General features: G+C 53.1%; 1 protein-coding gene across 2 annotated transcripts; it reads left to right on the top strand.

Annotated features, from left to right (window-relative positions):
• Positions 1–5577: 5577 nt before the first annotated feature.
• On the top strand, positions 5578–13642 carry PTGES (prostaglandin E synthase). 2 transcript variants are annotated; one of them, XM_014942718.1, is made up of 4 exons: positions 5578–6767; positions 7236–7418; positions 9044–9126; positions 11959–13642. In XM_014942718.1, exons 2-4 carry the CDS (start codon positions 7311–7313, stop codon positions 12206–12208), a joined length of 441 nt encoding a protein of 146 aa, XP_014798204.1. In that variant the 5' UTR covers positions 5578–6767; positions 7236–7310; the 3' UTR covers positions 12209–13642. The 2 variants fall into 2 exon arrangements, with proteins under 2 accessions (XP_014798204.1, XP_014798205.1); XM_014942719.1 differs by lacking the exon at positions 5578–6767 and having other exon boundaries at positions 6953–7418.
• The last annotated feature ends 7078 nt before the right edge of the window (positions 13643–20720 follow it).

Genomic DNA, 20720 nt, shown 5'->3' with positions numbered 1-20720 from the left:
AAAGTTGGGGGATCACTCTGGGGAGTTGTATGGTCCCACATTCCTGTCCCTTTCTTCACTGTGGGTTTGGGAAATATGCAGTGACTGGTTTTAACTTTCAACTGTGGGAGATGTTACATTGCACAGGGTATGCAATCACTGCTTTGATGTCCACGCAGGGGCCTGTGAGCTTCATTCCCTTCTTCTTATCTCCTGTTCTGCTGCCTCCGGACATGACTGCAGCCTGGGTCATGCTCTGTGACTGCTCCCACCACTGTGAGCAAGAGGACAGCTGAAACAGCAACGCAATAAAAAGCTTCCAGGCAACAGGGGCTGTAAATAATGCAGCTAAATTACTCCTTGCTTTCCAGGCTGATTATGGGTAGGGTCTTTTTAGCATTGCACGCGGGGTATTTTTATTAATAACAATAGAGTTGAGACCTGGACCACCTTTCTCCTGGCTGCTGAGACGCTGAAGCAAGCCTGAAGGATGTGTTGGGCATCACCCAGAGCAGGGGAAAGAAAGGGAAAGTTTTAACATTTATCTGGGTCATAGCTACAGGCTGACAAGTGACTCACTTGAAAAACCTCAAGCTGCCAAGAAGCTCTGACTTCTGTCTGAGTCAGGTCTCTTGACAAAGAGGCCCTGGTCTCCTGCGCAAGGAAGCCCACCCAGCTTTCTGCTGCTGAGGACCTTGCTGTGGGAAGTGAGAACATTTAGGAGATCAGCATATGTGATAAAGAGATTTAGAAAACATGACCTATAAGGAAGGGTGGGAGGAAATGCTGCTGTTTAGTCTAGGGGTGATGGAGGGTAGGCAGAAAACCCGGGGTTTTAAAAAAATAAGCTCTGTTTTGGAAAGTTTTATGCTGGGTGAAGCTCTATGGCAAGGCCAAGGAGGAAGGCTCTCCTTAGAGTTGGTCTCGCCAGGATGGTCTGGCCACTCTCAGCTGGGGCACAGGCAAGCAGTGAAGCACTTTCCATTCCCTCTTGTCCTGTATTTCCATGTCTCTGACAACTTGAAAATACCTTTCTGTTGAAAAGGGGACTTAAAGGGCTTTAAAATGGACGAGGTCTGAAGTCTGTTGTTCTTCCTGGGTTTCAGAGCAGGGTTAACAGCCCAGGAGTTAAGAGGTACCCACCTGCCAAAAAAAGTCACTGTTCTTAAACTGGGCACCACATTGCACTCCTGAGGAGGAGCAGAGCCCTGTGGATCAGCACAGCAGGAAGTAACAGCTCTTGGCCAGGCACTGAAGAAAAGAAAGGCCATCTTGGTTTGTTTTCTTCTTTTCTTCTTGAAGCTGCTCATCAGCTGTTGAATGTCAGATTTCCATAAGGCTGAAATCTGGGACCACATCTGCTTTTTCTCCCAGCCCTGTTAGTGAGCCAATGCTCTTAATGCTGTAAAACGGCCCCTGATTCCTATTTCTCCATAACACAGCACGTGGAGGCAGAACCACGCAGTATCCATTACCTTTGCTCTTGCTCAAGAGCATCCCACCAGGGGATTTGTGTTTACTTTGTAGTTTTGCAAATGCTTGAAGTCTAGGAAATGTTCCCCGATTCTGAAATTTTTGGCAGCAGGATTTGTTTCTGCTCTCTCCCAGCCTGGTGGGGAAAATCCCTCTTTTTGGGCAATAACGTAAGTGGGTTTGCCTGTTGTTTACAGCTGATGGTATCTGGTTCTTGGGAAGAGAAACACGTCACAAGTTGCTGTGGTGTGGCTAAGTGAGAGAGATGCCAGATTCCTGCACACCCCAAGCCCTGACCTATCTTCTACCTACCTCATGGCATCAGTGGCAGGTGGAGCTTTGCTTCAAGCCAGATTTTAAACCAGCTGGGTCAGAGGGAGAAACCAGGAGAGAGGAGAAATAACTTCCCTCAACCCCTCTCCTAGCAGGGCTGCATCCCTGAAGGCACAGAGCAGCGTAGCCAAGGAATTCTTTCCTCTAAGAGAAAGCCCAGGCATGAATCCCAGGCTCAGAATAAGAGAAAATAATCTGCCTTCCACGTGCTCACAGCCTGGTGGCCTCTCTTCTAGTGTCTTCTTGCTGTCCCAGCAGCAGGGGATGTAGTGACTCCTCTGTAGCCAGGGTGGGTAGGACAGTTTGGGGCAGGAGAGTGGCTGAGAGCAGGAGCAGTGGATGGAGCTGGAAGGAGAAGGCAGGAGGACGTGTCACTGCTTCTCACTTGGTCCCTGTCCTGGGGCTGGCTGACAAACTGCAGCTTCTTCTGCTTCCCTTTCCCTGCCACTCGGAGCCCCCACACCCCTCTCCCTTCCCCAGGTCTCTCCTGCTGGCTTTCTCCTACTGCAGGCATCCGGTCTTCTGAGTGTGAAGGACTATTTGGGAGGGTCTGATCCCACATTCCTCATGCTTGAGACTTCTCAGATACTCCAGCCAGTACAGTCACTTTAAAATGCAAAACAGACAAAATCTGCCTGAGTTTGCCAAAGACTGAAGCATCCCATTTGTTCCAGGCGATGCTAACGCTGGCGGTTTCACCGTTGAGTGACTTTGCTGTATCTTCTGCTGTCCTGCACCCTGCAAGGAGCCGTGAGGAGCCCAGGAGCTGGGGGACAAGAAGCTCCAGGTGAAGCAACGGGATTTCGTTCATCTTGAGAAGAAGGTGCGTCACGGTGATGTGTGACTTTCTGTGTAGGCTGAGGAGTGCACGCAGGTGGAGCACCTTTCTCTTTAATAAATAGCCAAACTGCTCATGCCTTTACTTGAAGCAGCGTTTGATGAGCCAACACAGCACAACCTCCCATGGGCAGCCGGATTTCCCAGGGCTGGGCGCAGCCAAGGGCAAGTGATCACTGGGGCAGGGCACGTCTGCAGGCTCCAAGGCTTTGTGGTGGGAGAAGCAGGAAAAATGGCAGGGAAGAAGGGCACCGGTGCCCGCGGCAGCGTCACCCAGCACGTGGGAGCACCCTGGAGAAGTGCCACCCGCCTGCCTGTCTCCTCCAGGCTGGAGCAGTCCCCTCGGGCTCTTTGCCCAGCCAAGCTGTCGGATGTAATTGCTCTTTGGGAAAACTTTGGGGAATCTGAGCTGTAATTGCCCAAAGCGTCTGCTGCCCTTCACGATCAGGTTGGAGCCCAGGCCGTGGCACCCTGGCAGAGGTGCCTGTGCTCCGTTGACGAGCATTTATTGCACAACCAACCCTGTCATGGAGCTGCCACCAGGAAATTCCCCAGCATAGCAATAGTGGAAAAACATGTAGTTATAATACTGTAGTGTAATTCAGCTGGTCAAATAAATAACAACCCGTGTGGGAACTGGGGGTGATCTTTATTCCATAATCTTTCCAGAGCAGGATTTTTATTAGAAGCTTCTATTTTTAAGTACTTTTCTCAAGCATCTCCCATGAATCGTTCATTCCTTCTGCCTGCTGTGGTGCGGTCCCTTCTCCAGCCAAACCCTCCATCTTTTCCCCACAGCTCCCAGGGTCAGCCTAACCTGGTGACTAAATCTTTCAAAGCCTGACCCTCATTCTTATTAATAATAGCTCAAAAAATGTGTTGGTTTTGCTAACATTGTTGAGTTTGGTAGGTCCTCTCCTGGGTTGAGACCTCTAGTGCTAAAGGCTTTAAGGCACGGCTTGTAGTTTAAAAGACATACTGCCCTTAGGACCTGGTCTCATTCAAGCAATGGCTTTTTTCCTGGCAGGATGTGACCCATGGAGGAGGATCAAACTGTTAATATTAACAGCCTGCTTCCGCTCAGATTAATGGGATGGTTGAACACACTCCTGGGAGCTGCATTGCCTTGGGTCAGGAAAGTCAGGAAGGACTGTGGATGTGTCCTGCACGATGTGAGACCCCTGAACTTGAGAAATCAAGCAGGAGCCAGGATCCCGGGAGCATTATACCTACCTTCCCAGGCAGCTTCTGCCCTTCATCACCATCCACGTAGGTGCTGTGCCAACAGACACCGTCCCTCCCTGCTGGGGTTCAGCTCGGTGTAATGGTGAAAGGGTCTGAAATGCATAAACATGTGGGGAAAAACAACTTTCTTTGCCCACATGGTTTTTATACACCATGGAGCCTGCCCAGCACATACAACACCCAGGCCTGGGTCTGCCCCCAGGGGCTTACGCCTAAACAAGCTGTGCTTCTTGATCACTCCATTCAATTTAAATTTGTGCCAGTGGCTGGTGCAAATTGTCCAGGGCTTCCTGCCAGTGCTTGAGTAACACTGAGGAGGAGAAAGTCTGGCAAGCAGAAGTCCTGGCTTGTCTGCAGGTGGTACCAAGGTTGTGTGTATTCCTGCTGCTCAGTGAGGTGTGCTGGCTGCCTCGGAAGGGGAAGAAGGTGCATGAAGGAAAAAATAAGTCTTGCTGCTGAAGAGCCTGCAGGCTGGATCCTCAGCTGGTGAAAACTGGAGCGGCTCCATGGAGGGTGTGATGTGTTGGTGAAGGGTCTGGCTGCCAGCCCTAGCTCCAGGCTCCTGGGAGAGCCAGGGAAGGGGCTGCTGGAGAGAGTCCCACCTCTGCTGCAGGGCTGGGCTGGCCCTTCTGTCATCCCAGTCCTTGGGCTGGCCAAGGTCTTCTTCTCTACAGGTTTGTTCCCTGTGACCTATGGAGAGGGGAGGTGGGAGGGAGCAGTTTTTGGGATGTGGCTTTGCCATCCAACTGCTTCTGCTTGGCGTTATGGTGTTTATCCTGCTCTGCTGAGCCCCAGGAAGACGGGAGTGGGGCTGGATACAGTTTGGTTGCAGCAGAGGGCTGGGGTCCAGGGTGAACACCCCAGCCCTTACCACAGTGTTTGAACCCACGTGGCTGCTGTGTGCCCTGGTGTCCCCATTCCCATGCCCGGGGAAGCAGTGGGTGGGAGACATTCCCTGCCTGGCTGTGGAGCTCCACGTCGGGCTGTGCCAGGACTTGTTCCACAGCCGCCCTGACGCCAGGGTGGTGGTGACCAGCTGCAAGTACCTCTCCCTTGAAGCCCAAGAGTTTGGGGTTTTCAAAGGCACCCTGCACACTCGGGTGTCACGGGGATGAGCCAGTGCATCGCAGTGAGCAGTGAGGCATCTTTGGGTTTGCAGCAGCAGGGCAGAATAGCCGCAATGAGGGAGATTCGGAGGCAAATGCAAAGAACTTGCAGATCTCCATGCCAGGAGGGAGATGGTGTGCTTGAAGGGTCTTTCTGGCTCTGAGCCCTGCTCTGCCATGCTGGCAGCAACATAGGGGTCTGGAGCGGGCAGTTTGGGGTGGAAGGAAGGACACCTGCTCTAGATGGGCACAGAGAGAGCTCAGCCCTTGGCTGCGGTGGCTGGAGCACGCAGCTCCCATCTGAGCTGAGCTTGGCAGGAGCAAGACCTCTTCCCCAGTGCTGACCCTGGCAGGAAAGCTGCCCTGGTGTGACTGCACTGATCGTTTGCTGGGAATACAAGGAACGGTGTAACTCTCCCTTCTGCAGGGGCGGAGGCTGGGGCTGGCTTGTGGCATCCCTCAGCTGATGGTCAGGGCTGGTGGGATAACACTGTCCAGACGGAGAGGTGACTGGTTTTCTTCTTGGCTTGTTGCCCAAGCAGGAGCCAACCTTCTGGGTCTGCCCGTATAGTCATGCTTGCATCAAAGGTGCTTCTGTGTCGCCTGGGACCAGGGCTGCTGCACCCCGAGCATGAGGCTGCCTTAAATTCACACCAGCACCCCAGGAAAAAGACTCCTATAGCCCGTTCCCAGGGACTGGGGTGCCACCAGCAGCCTGTTGCTGGTGACAAACCTGTCCTTGTGCAACAAGGTCTGTAGTAGTGGGACCAGAGCCTGCTCCTGGGCTGGGTGCGATGCTTCTCTTGGGTTACTCTGGACCCTCTTAGAAAGGACAGGATTAGTTTTGTTCAACGGCAGTTTAAAAGTTAAAAACAAAACCAGTCCTAGATGCACTAACGCTTCGATAGATACTTCTGTAAATGGCAAACCGTCATACTCTGTTTTTTGAGGCTTTTTTTTGTGGCTTGAAACAATTTCTTTTATTCCAACATGGCAGTTAATTAAAAAACTGTTCACATTCTCAAAGCGTTCATTTTCCATCCAATCTCCAACAGTTTCCATTTGCCTGAAATAAGTAGGTTTGGTGGTTTGGTTCTGGTTTTTTGTTGTTTTTTTTTCCCCTGTGTAAAGGAACCAAACCCCAAATCCAGCACTTCAACACTAATAAACCTGGAGAGCTCCAATCTGTTCTGTGCTGCCGGCTCCCTGGAGGTTGGCTGCTGCCAGCACTGGGGCCAGGGCTGGGGAAGAAGGAGTTAAAGGTTTGCACTGGAAGAGCAATCCAGCTGCCTGCAGAGGCTTAGATCCCACTCTTTCTTCCTCAGTGTCTGATGGCTGGGGAAAGCCAGCTCCAAATTCAAATGCCATTTTCTAGACCAAGGACAAGATTATATCTGATCTCCCTGCTTCACCCTCTCAGAAAAAAAACAGTACGAGCTGTCTTTGGGACTGGGCAGGCTGGTGTTTATTTCTATTTGCAGGTTTGGGGCTTTGCAATCTGCAATTTGCCTGGTTGTGCTTCCAGGCTGGTCACTCCGGGAGCTCCTCTCCGAGCAGGGGCAGCCCAGACCCCCAGGTGATGGGCAGCGGTGGGACAAGGGATGTCTTTGTCCCCTGTGCCCCATCCTTCAGCAGGTGGCTGCGTAGGGGAGGGCTGGCTGCTTCTGCCATGGGAGGCACTGGGCGGGACTGGGGAATACTGGGAGCACTGCCACGGAGGGGTGTGCTGTGGGATCGCAGGGAACGACCGTGGAACGGAGGGAGCGCAGGAGCACGGTGCTGGATGCGGCTGAGGTAGGTACCTACCTTCTTCCTAACTCCTTCTGCCCAGGGCTGATCAGCTTCTGTCCGTGGGTGAGCGGTGCCCGGCTGGGTGAGGGATGCTGTGTGTGGCTCTGACCCTCTGGGCACAGACTGGAGGGGAGGTGGGACGAGGGGGATCGGGGTGGGCTGGGTTAGGGAGGCAGGAGGTCGAGCTGTGGCCAGGCTGAGCCTTGCTGTGGCCCACACAGTTGAGGAGGCTGTGGTCAAGGAATCCCAGCTCGGGGCATTGTGTCCCCACAGAGCTGGTGGCAGCAGAGTGAGAAGCAGAAGGAGCCTGCTCCACGTCCCCGTCTGGGGTTTGCTCACAGGCAGCTCTGCTGCATCATTTATTCCTGTCTGACCCAAAGGGGTCTACGGGGGCTGTTGAGCCTTCGCCAAAGAAGCAGCGATTACTTCTGGTGTCTTTAAACGTGGCTGTTCCTGCCCCCTCTCCCGCAGAGCCCTCTTGCAGCCCGAGCAAGATCTCCGCTGGCTGAGAGTGCTGCAGGCGACCGAGCGGCACCTTCCCCCAAAATGATGGAAAACGCAGTGTTTATGTCATTTACGTTCTACAGCACAATATTGATTTTAAAAATGTATGTCGTTGCCATCATTACGGGACAAGTGAGGCTCAGAAAGAAGGTAAGTTCCAGTTTCCTTTACCTTTTTCTCCCTTTCTGGCTTTTCCCTTAGGTGTCTGTGGTTTTTCTTTCTTCTTTTATTCCCGTAAAGGCCAGCCACATTTTCCTCAAGCAAGCTGATTTTTCTTTGACTGAAGTTAAAAGCAAAACATGTTGCATAGCTGTGGCAGATAAATATCTCGCTTCTCTTTGGCTCTTTTTGTTTATTTCTACCATCTCTAGCTTGATGTTTATAATTTCTGAATCCTAATCTAAATAGTCATTTCAGATCTAAAATGCCACGCAGGTGAGCTGCTTCTGGAAAGAGACTGTTTACAGTTAATTAGCCATGTCTGAAAGAAAAGGGGTTGGGGGGGAAGGTTTAAGAACAAATTATTGCAATGGTCTTTTTTCTTGCAATGTAGCAGAAAGCTTTTGTGCTTTCGGAGGCTGAATCGCTGCATGAACGCTCCAGGGGAGCAGAAAGTCATGGAGAATAAAAACAATAGCTGGAGGAAATGGCTCTTGGACACGAGGGGAAATACAGGGAGGACCAGGAGTTAACCAGACCTTTTCTCGCCCACAACCTAAATTGAACTCCTGGCAAAATTCAGCTGTCTGTAAAACCTGTTTTAAAGTATTTGAGGAGTTTCTGGCTACATTAGCGCAGCGGGAGGGAGAGATTTCTGCTCTCAGATAAAACATAAAGGTAGATATCCCTGTGCTCTAGCATCATTGTAACTGATGATTGGGCTTTTCCTCGTGTATTTCTGAATGATGCTCCAGCCCTGGGACAGTCTGGGCTTGTAACATGATTAAATAAAGCACCAAGGTCCTTTCCAGGCTGCAAAGTGAAGCTGTTGCATGTAACCAGGTCTCTGAGAAACAGCTTCTGACCATAAGTGGCGAGCTCATATAAATAATTTTTATTTCTAAATGTATTAGTATAGAATCATAGAATAGATTGGGTTGGAAGGGACCTTTAAAGGCCATCTAGTCCAACCCACCTGCGATGAGCAGGGACATCTTCCCCTAGATCTTGTTGCTGATAGCCCCATCCAGCCTGACCTTGAATGTCTTCAGGGATGGGGCATCGACCACCAACCTGTAAAACCATACATCTAGGCAAGATGTAGGACCTGATTCCTCTGGGGCAGGTTTCAGTCACACAGAGTCACTGCCAACAAACCAGCCAGGAAATGTTCTTTCTCAGTTGGGTGGACTAATCTGTCGGTCTTGATTATCTTTTGGATGCCACATTCAGTGTCTGCCAGCTCTGTGCCAACAGTGATCTTATTTGGCAGTTGGCAACGTCTCCTTTCGATGGGTTTCATGGGGAGAAGTGGACTGGGATCAGGCTGGAGCTCCCTTGAATCCCCCAGTTTGGGACCTGCTTGGCTGGCAGAGTTGGGTTTTTCAGAGGATACGGAAAACCTGTTGGGAGGTGCAGAATTTAACCCCCAGGACCATGCACGTGGAAGCACAGCAGCTCCTGTGTTTGCGAAGGGTGGTGAGAAATTGGGGCTGAAAGGTCTCCTTGGGCAGGAAGAAATCCCTACTGGCCTTAAAGATTAGGGGCAAAGCTTCTACCTGTAAAGATCCTGAGCACATTATGAGCACGTATGTTATAGGGACTCTCTTTTGCAGGCGTTTGCAAACCCGGAGGACGCGCTGCGCAACGGGGGGCTGCAGTACCACCGCGAGGACCCCGACGTGGAGCGGTGCCGCAGGCGAGTATGCAGCAGTGCTGGCATTCCCCCTGCCCCATCCCTGGCAGCTGCTGGCAAAGCAGCAGTGGGAAGCTAAAGGGTTCATTAATTAAGTAATTAGCTAGATGGGTTGAATGCCTGGAGCTCAGCTGTGGGAGCCTGTGCACCGGAGCAGTTTAATCGTTACCGGGAGCGTGGTGTGCACTGGAGGAGCTGGTGGAAGGACCTGGGTGCAGACTCTGACACAATTAAACTCACTCCTAGATGCTCAAAGTCCCACAAGCTCCCAAGGGCTGTACCTACACCCAAAGGCTCCTCATGCCTATGCTCAAAGTCCCACAAGCTCCCAAGGGCTTGTCCTGTACCTACACCCAAAGGCTCCTCGTGCCCTGCTCCAAAAGGAGCCCAAATCCCTCCAGATCCCTGCACAGCTTGGACAGGGAACTGTGCGACTGGTCCCAGTGCTGTATGTGGCTGCCCCTTTTTGGGGATTTGGGAAGAGTCTGGACATGATTGCAGTAACTTCTGCCTCCCTAATTGGGCAAACTCTGAATCTTCCCCCTCTTCTGTGGGGCTCACAGTTCCTTGGAGGTAAAACACAGGGTCTTTCAGTCCCGGGCTTGGTTTGCTGTCCTCCTCACCCAGAAGGAGGTGCCCCAAGCGTTGGGCTGGATCACTGGTGACGTGCAGGAAAGGGGCTGGAGCCGTGCCCTGCCATCACTGAGCCCTTGGCTCCCAGCTCTGCTGAGGGGAGGGGGGATCTGCACCATTCACCTCTCCCTGCATGCCGGATCTGCTTTAAAAAACATCCAGTGCCACCTAATCCCTGGGCTTTCAGTAGGAGGAGAAAGGGAAACAAGCTGTTCCCTTGCTATGAAAAAGAAAATAATGGTAGTAATAATAATCATAATCCTCTTTTGATTAGTCAGAAAGACAAACTTCCATAAAAATAAACAAACAGAGCTGCAGCAAAGACCTGGGGCAGCCTGGGATCTGCCTTGTGCAGTTAAAGCACTCAGGGTTGGTCCTTGCTGATCCCTTCAGAGCCCTGGGGAAAACGAATTAAGCCCAAGGTATTTCCCCTGCAGAAGGGTGATGTCGGGTTTCATTCTCAGGTCTTATCAGGAGGGGAGCAGGGCCATGGCTGGGCTCTGTGCAGGGCAGGAGGAGAGCAGGGGAGAGCAAGCAGCAGTTTCCCCCTCTCCTCTTGGAGAGGCCCCCGGCTGCATCTCAGCTCTGGAACAACAATTTGCCTGGTTTTTATTTTTTTTGCATTCTCCTCCCCATTCTTCCATTTGTCCTCCAGCTCTGCTGGACCTCTGAGGACTTTGGACGGGGCTGCCATGGGGCAAGGTGGTGGGTGTCTGCTCATGTCCCCACCCCTGGGCATCGCAGTGAAGGGGAGGAGGTCAGGCCAGTGACATTCACTGCTTTGTCTCCCTGCTCACAGACTGACCCTGCCTGGGAGCAGTCACCCTCCAAAAAACCCCGGCACTCGGTGTTAAAAATTTCTGATGGAGAAGCTTTTGGAAAACCTTGGCCTGAGGAAGTTGGTGTGTTTGGTGGGGCTGTCACCAAGGTGGACGTGGGGTCATCTCCCGCTTCATAGACCTGACCCAGGGGCAGGAGAGGGGGTTTAAAACACAGCCTTCTTTCTTTTTCAAAGTCAGTTTTCAGCCAGGTCTATCCCAGCCTGTGTCTGCACTAACGAGCTGTGACTGTGTGTCCTAAAACTTCCTGGCCACTTCTCAGCTTGCACAGCAGAGCAGCACAGGCATTTTGGCCTTTGCTTCAGGGAAGAAATTGCTTAAAATTTTCTCTTGGCTTTGTGAACATTCAAACGTCCTGGGGAACAGGAATGGGGAAGCAGGGGCAGCTCTTATCAAGGCTTCATCTCTGTGTCTCAAACCTTCAGACATGTAGGAAAAAGGCAACTGAGCCTCACGCCTGGGTCACCCTCCAGCACAGGTCTGTCCCCACTGAGCAGGGCACAACCCAAGAGTCCCCCCACATCAAAGCTTGGGAATGGGGCTCTGTGCTGCAGAAACAGCTCTTTCATTGCAAAGGAACCAAAGAAGGAGAGGGGGAGGCGGTGGGAGGGCGAGGACAACCTGCTGCTTTGGGGACCAATTTCCCTCCTTCGCAGAGCAGTCCCTGGGGGAGGAGGGACACGGGTCTCAGCAGGATCCACTGCTGTTCTGTAGTGGTGTGGGTGGTGGTGGGTGATGTTGTGACACCCAGGCAGGTGGAGCCTAGGTTTTGGCCCCATCAGTGCCAATGCATCACCACATGGCCACAGCAGTCCCTCTGGCCTGACTACGGTGCAGTTAAGCAGGTGATGCTGGCAGAGCATGGAGGTGCAGGGGGTGCTCGGGGTGCTCCTCTCTGGTCCCCTTTGGTTGCACTTACGGAGAGGGGTGAAGCCACAAACCCTCCCATTCTGGGAGTTTCTCCTCTGGAAAAAATGCAGTCTGGAAACCGCCTTGTTATTGTGTAACGTGGCCACATCTGGGGCCGTGCCGTGCTGGCGCCACACCAGCTCCGAGCTTCTCTCAGCTTTGGCGGGGGCTTTGTTTTGCTTTGTTTATTTAAAAGCTCTGACCCTCAAGCTGTCATCCCTCACAGCAAAGGTGTCCCAGTCACGGAGGGCAAGCTTTGGGAGCATCCCAAGGGAGAGACACCAGGTGTGAAGTCCTGCTGCCTCTGTGTGTAGGGGGGATCTGACTCTTCTGGAGGCTGTGTCTGCCCCATCCAACAGAGGAGAGGGCCAGCAGCACCCAGGGATGGGCTCTCTGGCTAGAAGGGATGGGAGACATCAGAGAAGCCTGGTGGGAACCTTATCTCTCTTTTCAGAGCCCACCGCAACGACATGGAGAACATCTTTCCCTTCCTCTTCCTGGGAGCCATCTACTCCATGCTGAATCCCAGTCCAGTAGTGGCCAGGATCCACTTCTTCATCTTCTGCGTGGGGCGCATCATCCACACCATCGCCTACCTCCTGCGGCTGAAGGCGCCCACGCGCTCCGTGGCCTACAGCGTGGCACAGCTGCCCTGCTTCTCCATGGCCCTGCAGATCCTCCTGGCCACCAGCTCATACTGGTAGCACCCAACGAGACTGACCATCCAAACCCTGAGCTCTGCTGGCTTCCCTGGCTGGACTGGGTGGTGTGTGTGAGTGTTCACGTGTGTGTGTGTGTGCACATGGTGTGTTCCCAGGGAGGCCACTCGCGCCCCAAGGATGCTCAGTGCAACCTTTATCGATAAAGACCCTGTGCTACTGAAATTGGGCAGGGAACTCACCAGAGAGAAGGGGCACATCTCCCTGTGGAGCAGGAAGGGGATGCGGAGGCAGGTTTCTCTCCCCCCTGCTAAGGATGGGAGTGGGAGAGCACACAGACACTGCTCGAGGAAGGGGGGTCATTGAAGGAAGGAAGGTTTTCTGGCCCAACTGCATTCGGAGCTGGGAAGGGGAAGATGTGCCCTTTCTCTTTGGTCACAAATTCCCTGTGAATCGGGAAGGAAAACTCATGAGGGTCCCACGGAGTCTCTTGGTCAGCAGACGTGGGTGGTCGCAGCCATGTGGGTCTGTTGGGAGGTCCCTTATGTTCTCCCTCCTGCGAGGAGCACAGGAGGCAGGTGCCTGCCAAGCAGTGTAATGTGGAAGTCAGTATCTCAGGGGTGATGCTGTGAAGCCACCAAAGTGTTCAGTGCTCCCAGCACCGCCTCATCTCACCCCATGGGATGCAGCTCCCTGCCAGGGAGCCTGGCCGCAGGCAGGAGCCACCATGTCCCAGCAAAGACACCCCGTGGCCAGTGTTGGGCAGCTCCAGGCCAGCAGAGACTGTGACTTTGCCATCTCTGCAAGATGCAGGAGGGACTTGCCTGGAGCAGCCAGAAGGGATGGCTTACTCTGTAGAGCACCAGACCCTCGCACAAAGCTCTGGGATTTCTGGAAAGACTGAGGGGCTCACACAAAACGGGAGGTTTGCACTTTGCAGACAGAGCTTTCTCCCGAGGGTGGTGCCTGCCTTCACATGTCACTGATGTCTGAAAACGCTCCCAGGGCAGCGGACTGAATTTCTCTCCCTTTGTTTGTAGCCTTGCCCTGTCCACAAAATGTCCTGTTGCTATTTGGGGAATGTGCCGTGACTGCTTCGGGGTGTTTTCTTTCAGCTCTTTCCTGCTGTTCCCTGCTGCCGGGCACAGCCTGGATCAGCTGGTGTTGGCAGAAAGCTCTGGAAAGGGGAAGAGTGGCAGGAGGAGGATACCTCTGCTCTGCTGGTCACCTGAAAGCCGTTGTGTTGGAGAGGAGAGGCTGGGACCAGGGTATTGCAGGATGACAAACCCTGCATGAGCTCCTCTGTCCTGAAGTGCCAAGGGCTGGTCCCCAGGCCACAGCAGCACGCAAAGGAGAGCACAAGGCAGGAGGAAGCCTGTGCTGTTCAGTGCCTCCTCCCTCCTCTGACAGCAACACTAAGGTGACAGGGGGAAATGAGTAGAAAATAAATTCCCCTTCCACCTGTCCTAAGCACTAAAACTGTTCCCTTAATACCCCTGTCCTTAGAGATGCTCTTACTGAGACCTCACCGAGCGCCTGCGTTCACAAAGCACGAGGTGAAAGACCAGCTCAGACTGATGCTCTGAGCCCTTGCCCAGCTTGGGCAGCAGCTTCTGTCCCGGTAACTCCTGACCCCAGAGCAGACGTGGCCTCGGGCTGAGCTCTTTGGAGAGGTTTGGAGCAGAGTGTGCAGCTCTCCCGTGGGGGATGTGGGACCCACCAAGTGTGGAGGGTGGGCAGGACTGCAGGTTCAGCAGTTTGCCCATGGCCACCTCTCATTTGCACAGCCTCCACAGATGTCTGCCTAATAGATACCCTTCTTAACAAGCCTTTTCTGCCCCACGTGGTGCACAAGGTCCCAAACCCCTGTACGTTTCGCTGCTGCAGCACATGCATCCTGGTGGCAGGAAGCAAATATTCCCAATAAAAACAAATCATTGTGCTCTGATACATCCTTCCTTCGGGAGCAGCAGATGCAGCTGGGCAGCAGCTGGGTCCAGCCCCAGCAGGATGGCTCCCCAGCTGCAAAGCGCTTTGCTAAACCTCACTGCAGAGCCTGGAGTGCCCGGGGACTTCAAAAGGGACATCCCTTCCCCTGGGGCCCACCTGCCCTGCAGAGGAAGCTCTTTTCCAGGTGTGTGTTATTTGTGCTGATCCTTTAAATGCAGCAGAGCTGGGGCTGGCAAAGCATTTATGCTCAGTTTTCCTTCCCAGAATAGCAGGAACAGAAAGCTTGGTGTTTCCCAACCCTTTTTCACCCTAGTTCCCCCAAAGCAGCTTAGCAGCGTGAGATGCTTTGTCCCAGGGAGCTTTCTTCACAGCCAAGCTGCTGCTTAAACCCTGGAGGGCTGGAGAAGTTCAGGTAAGACATGGTTGCTCTTGTTTCTGTGCTTATGACTTGCAAAGGAGCTGCCTGTATTTTTTCAGGCTCAGCAGCCCCCTCCTTTAGCTGGTACCTATTTCTTTAGCTTCCCCCCTATTTTCTTAAATTGTTGGTGTTTAGGAGGTGCTGTCCCATCGGTGTCTGCATTACCTGGTTGAGATGGACGGACAGACAAAATCGCTCCACTTGGAGCCATTGGGAGTTCTTTCTTTCCCTTGTGCTTTTTGGTTTCAAATAAGAAAGGCAGTGGCTTTATAAAAATGGACTCTCTCCGATAGGTGTTGCTGTGGTTAGAGATGTAGCTGGGACTGAGATTTTTGGCATGGAAAGGAAGAAATGGGGGTGCAGAGCCCCTCCAGCCCCCAGAGCTGCTGGTTCCTTCAGCCTCTGCTAACCTGCCTGTTCCGTGCCTGGGGCTGATGCCCTGCTCAGGGAAGCCGGGGTTACACGCCGAGCTCTGCTTTCTTCTTTTTCATTAGAAAAACTCAACAAACCCTGCTGTACTGGCTGCAGGGAAAAGCTTGGGAACGTGAACTCTCCTGGCTCAAAAAGAAAAAAAAAAACAACCAGAAAAAGCCCACAAGGCAAACTGCAGAGAGGCCCAAGCATTATTCTGAAATGCTGTGGAGGTTTGTGGGAGGAAGGACAGAGCCTGGCTGCCTGGTCAACCCCAGCTGGGCTCTCCCAGGACTGAGGCAGTAGGAGCCACCAGCTCTCCTGTGGCACAGCCAGGGATGTTCAGTGTTTGTGGGGCAAGTGAGGAGCTAAAGCATCTCCTGCCTTTTCCCAAATAATATCCTAAAGCCTGGAGCTCCCAGATTCCCTCTCCAGCCTTGGTGCAGGGGGAGGATGAGTCCAGGGTGTCTTCTAGCTCCAGGAGAGCAGGGACAGTGGGTGCACCTACCAGTCTCTGGGTTTTCGTGCGTGCGTTGTGTGTGCCAACAATGTGGTTTTCACACCTGGCTCACACCTGAGGTGGTAACACTGTAAAACCCACCTGGGACTGCAGAACTGTGAGATTTGGTGCTTAAGTATTTGAATATGACTCACGCTGCCAGTACGTGTCTTCCCTCCACCCTGCTGAGCCCAAGGTGTCTGGAGGTGGGGGAAAAGCAAGTGGAGCCCCAGCACAAACCACTTTACCTCCTGTGCACTTCCAGTCAGTTCAGCCCCAGGATCCCTCCTACCCCTGAGCTTTGGGCTTACCCCCTCCTCGCCTACCTGTGCCTCTTCCCAGATCTCTCCTGTTCATTGAGGCCTTCTGCTGGTAGAGTCTGGGACAAAGATCCCCCTGCCTTTGGCATCTCTCCTGTGACACAGGTCACTCAGCCCTCTTTTCCCTCCCAAAATCTCCTGTTTCCTCTAGCAGATGTGGGGTTCTTCCATCTCATGCTGTAGGGTTTTGCCACACAACCCCCCCCCCCTTATTCCTCTGGAGGAGGTGGGATCCCTGTGGCTCATAGGGAGAGCGAGAAGAGCCAGCTCTTACAGGTATGGACATCCCAGGGATTTGTCCCTTGGAAAAGATAACTGTGTTCAATGATGTTTCCCTGCTCCTCTCTGGCTCTTACGGGGGTGAAGTTGGCACAGGGAAAACTTCATCCACTGGGGTTTTGCTTGCCTGGCTCTAGAGCTGAGCTGCAAGGTGTCCCCAGTTTGCGACAGAGAGAAACCTGGTGAAATTCAACGAGGGCAAGTGTAGGTGCTGCACCTGGGGAGGAATAACCCCAAGCACCAGGACAGGTTGGGGCTGACCTGCTGGAGATCAGCTCTGAGGAAAAAGATCTGGGAGTTCTGGTGGACAATAGGATGACCAGGAGCCAGCAATGTGCCCTTATGGCCAAGAAGACCAATGACATCCTGGGGTGCATCAAGAAGAGTATGGCCAGCAGGTCGAGGGAGGTCATTCTCCTGCTCTGCTCTGCCCTGGGGAGAGCCCATCTGGAGCACTGGGACCAGTTCTGGGCTCCCCAGTTCAAGAAGGACAGGGAACTGCTGGAGAGGGGACAGCAGAGGGCCACAAAGATGGTGAGGCGCCTGGAGCATCTCTCTTACGAGGAGAGGCTGAGGGACTTGGAGAAGAGAAGACTTAGGGGGGGGATCTAATCAATGCACACAAATACTTAAAGAGAGGGTGTCAGAAGGACAGGGCTGGTCTTTTTTCAGTGGTGCCCATGGACAGGACAAGAGGAAATGGGCAAAAACTTGAGTATAAGAAGTGACACCTAAATATGAGGAGGAACTTCTTTACTGTGAGGGTGGTAGAGTCCTGGAAGAGGCTGCCCAGGGAGGTGGTGGAGTCTCCTTCCATTCCAAACCCTCCTGGACATGTTCCTGTGCAACCTGCTCTGGGTGGACCTGCTTTGGCAGGGGGGTTGGAGGAGATGATCTCCAGAGGTCCCTCCCAACCCCATGGGGTTCCATGGGTGCCATCTGTGTGCCAGCCCCAGGGGAGAAGGAGCCGGACCGGGGGTGTCCCTGGCCCGGTGTGGGGAGGGGTGTGGAGCAAAGCAGGACGATGTAGGGGGGGGGGCTCCGCTCCGCACCCCCCGACCCCGCCGGGCCTCCGCGGTCCGCGCTGCGCTGCGCTCCCCTGCGCGGGGCTGCAGCTCCCTCGTGTGGCTGCGGGGGGACCCGGCTCCCTCCCACCCGGGCACCCCAGCATGGGTGCGGGCTGGGCAAGGAGGGGTGGGCAGGACAGGGGAGGGGGCTTGGGGTGTTTAGGGCAGGGATGGATGGATGGATGGGTGCTGGGTACCATTCCTTGGGGAGTGGGTTGAGGAGGAGCCTCCTCTCTGTTCCTGCGCCTGTAACCTCTCCAGAGCAGGCAGATGTGATGCTCTGTCACATTCAGGCTCAGTGCTTATAAATACTTAAAGGGTGGGTGTCAAGAGGATGGGACTGGTCTTTTTTTCAGTGGTGCCCAGGGATAGGACAAGAGGAAATGGGCACAAACTTGAATATAAGAAGTTCCACCTAAACATGAGGAGGAACTTCCTTCCTGTGAGGGTGGCAGAGCCCTGGCAGAGGCTGCCCAGGGAGGTGGTGGAGTCTCCTTCTCTGGAGACATTCAAACCCACCTGGAGACGTTCCTTCACAACCTGCTCTGGGTGGACCTGCTCTGGCAGGGGGGTTGGACTAGATGATCTCCAGAGGTCCCTTCCAACCCCGTGTGATTCTGTGATTGATTCCCAGCCCCACTGATCGCCTGTGGGCAATAATTCTTCCTTGGCTTTCTAACACCCACTACAAAGGGAACCTTTGCTTCCTCCCTCCTTCCCGAATTGTTACAGAGCATTTACACCCCCAGGGGAGAGCTACGATCCAGTTTCCCAAAAGCTTTGCTGTTGCTCTAAATTGAGTCTTCCTGGGGTTTGGAAAGAAGCACCAGTGAGCAAAATATCAGCTGAGGGGTGGAGATGCTCGTCCAAATGGAACACAGAGTTTGGGGTGACCGTTGCATCCCCCAGGACAGGAGGGGCTGAGATGCTGGGGGTGACATGTCACTGTCACACGTACGTGTGTTTCTGCAGCTCCTCGGTGGTGTCAGCAGGACTCGGAGGGTCTCTGGCCCTTCCCGTTGCCACCAGAGGGAGAAGGGCTCAGCGCAAGGGTAGAGGAGGATGCTGTAACCACTAGATGCCTGTGTAATTTGTTCTGGATGGGGACAACCAGGCTGGCATCCCTGCGAGCTGGAAAATGTGAGCTCTGTTTTGTCTCGCTGCCGTGGCAGCCGATGCTGATGACAATACAGAGTTGTTGTCACTAAAATATCGCAGGGGCAAACTTCAGCTTTTTGTCAGTCAGAAAGCCACGCGCAATCGTTGGGCTGGGGGGTCAGAAACAAGGAAAGGGGAGGGGGGCACAGTGGGGTCCTCCCATCAGCGCGGACTTGCCCTTTGGGAGTCAGCTGGTTGAAAAACAACGGCTTTGAGCAGGGAAATACAATTTGCAAATGATGTTCTTGCAACCTTCTCCCCCTGCACCTGAAGTTGTGGTGTGTGCCTGGCTGTGCCTGCAGTGATGGTGGAGGAGACAATCTCCTTATTTCTCCAGTGACTCCAACTCTCTGAGCAGGTCCAGACCTCCACATTGCCCATTTCCAGCTCCCAGGGCTGTGTGATAACTTTTTGGTGGTCTCTGTTGGGACCACTGATGAGCCCAGGAGGACAGGATGTCTGTAACAGATGCTCATCTCTGATGTCTGTGGAGCATCAATTAGTGTTTCCACCCCCAATTACCGTGCTGGATTTGACCTGATAACCTAGCAGCAAGGGGCTCTGCTCCTGGATGCATCCCATCTTAGCTCGTTACCTTGCTGCTGGGGGGAAATGTGGGTGCTGTTCCCAAGGCTGTGGGTGTGAATTGGGGCTGGCATCAACGTGAGCCACTGCTTTGTGGAGAATTTGTGAGCTGCTTGGGGTGGAATTTATAAGCTCTGCCACTCCCAGTGGGATTTTGAAGGGGAAAAGCAAACCTCTTCCCTGACACCTCTTCCTCAACAGCCCATGCTCATTATCCCAGGATGGAATAAGATGATCCGAGCAGGTCCAGACCTCCACATTGCCCATTTCCAGCTCCCAGGGCTGTGTGATAACTTTCTGGTGGTCTCTGTTGGGACCACTGATGAGCCCAGGAGGACAGGATGTCTGTAACAGATGCTCATCTCTGATGTCTGTGGAGCATCAATTAGTGTTTCCACCCCCAATTACCGTGCTGGATTTGACCTGATAACCTAGCAGCAAGGGGCTCTGCTCCTGGATGCATCCCATCTTAGCTCGTTACCTTGCTGCTGGGGGGAAATGTGGGTGCTGTTCCCAAGGCTGTGGGTGTGAATTGGGGCTGGCATCAACGTGAGCCACTGCTTTGTGGAGAATTTGTGAGCTGCTTGGGGTGGAATTTATAAGCTCTGCCACTCCCAGTGGGATTTTGAAGGGGAAAAGCAAACCTCTTTCCTGACACCTCTTCCTCAATAGCCCATGTTCATTATCCCAGAATGGAATAAGATGGATCTTATTCCATTGCAAGGCCCTGCAATTAGCCGTTATGACCTTTGTTAGGCTGTTTTCCATGTCCCTTGAGTTTCCACCATCTTTGGGCATCAGCTTGAGGGTCCCCAAGCCAGAGAGAAGCCCAGTAGCTCTGCTGTGGGAGTGCATCCCAGCTCCAATGGGCCTCAACACGCTCCCACCTTGCTCCTGCCCCTCTCCCAAGGCATGTGGACCTCTTGCTGTTTGGGAACCTGAGATGAAATCCAGGTCTCGGAGAGAAGCTGAGAGGTGCCACCATCACACAAGGTGAAGGTGGCTGGATCCTGGCTCTCGTCCCCTTGCCCAGGGCAGTTGGTCCCCTTGGCCATGCTCCTTGTCCAAGGCAGGTGGGGAAACCGCAGTGGCCGGCGAGGAAAGAGCCACATCCCTGTCACGTGCACGGACACGTCTCTACTCAGTAAAATATTTATTCCTCCATTATTTCACAAGAGTTGTTTTTACAAAAACCTTACAAAAATTTCCAAAACACAGACATGCAGAAGGAAAAAAAAAAAAAATCCACTGTGGATCTTGTTACAAGTAATTGAAATGTACAAATAGAAAGGGCGAGAGGGAGCTTAGATTACAATAATCCCTCTGTCCTGCTACCCCTCCGTGGGTGCAATTTGTATCTCGTCTGGGTGAGGATTCGGCACTGACTGACAAGCTGCGATAAGCTGCCAAGAGCACGGCAGAGGAGGGGCCCTAAGATTAAGAGCGAATGTTTTCAAATATATATATACATATAGATATTTAGTGAAGAAATATTTATTCCCTGCTTTTTTTAGGTTTACAGAAACGGCATCTGCAAACTATTAAATGGGTTTATTTTCATTAATGCTCTCAAAAGAGGCAGCGACATTTATATCCCTGTGGTTTCATCTTGTATAACCGAAAAAAGAGCCCTGTGCCTTCCATGGGAATAGGACCCCCCCAGCCCCATCCTCCTGCCCCAAGCGGCGTTTCTCATGGAGGATGATTTGATCCCTCCTCCCCCTGGCCTGGCACGTCTCGGCTTTTGTCAGGTCTCTGTGCGGTCTCTCGCTACGGTCTGGGGAGTTGTGTGCTCCCCTTCTGGCGTGGCAAATGGGGGGGATATCAGCCCTAGAGATAGGGGTGGGGGGCACAGGGTGGGGATTTAGGG

This window comes from Calidris pugnax, unplaced genomic scaffold (assembly GCF_001431845.1).
Source record: "Calidris pugnax isolate Ruff unplaced genomic scaffold, ASM143184v1 scaffold102, whole genome shotgun sequence".
Taxonomy (NCBI): Eukaryota; Metazoa; Chordata; class Aves; order Charadriiformes; family Scolopacidae; genus Calidris; species Calidris pugnax.
This window is presented reverse-complemented; position numbering and strand designations above follow the sequence as displayed.

What these genes read in the sequence shown, in the direction of transcription:
- PTGES (XM_014942718.1), top strand. Translation starts at nt 7,311, where the DNA reads ATGATGGAAAACGCAGTGTTTATGTCATTTACGTTCTACAGCACAATA. An exon ending in AAGTGAGGCTCAGAAAGAAG is followed by an intron (nt 7,419 to 9,043) that starts GTAAGTTCCAGT and finishes TCTCTTTTGCAG; the next exon opens with GCGTTTGCAAACCCGGAGGA. An exon ending in GACGTGGAGCGGTGCCGCAG is followed by an intron (nt 9,127 to 11,958) that starts GCGAGTATGCAG and finishes CTCTCTTTTCAG; the next exon opens with AGCCCACCGCAACGACATGG.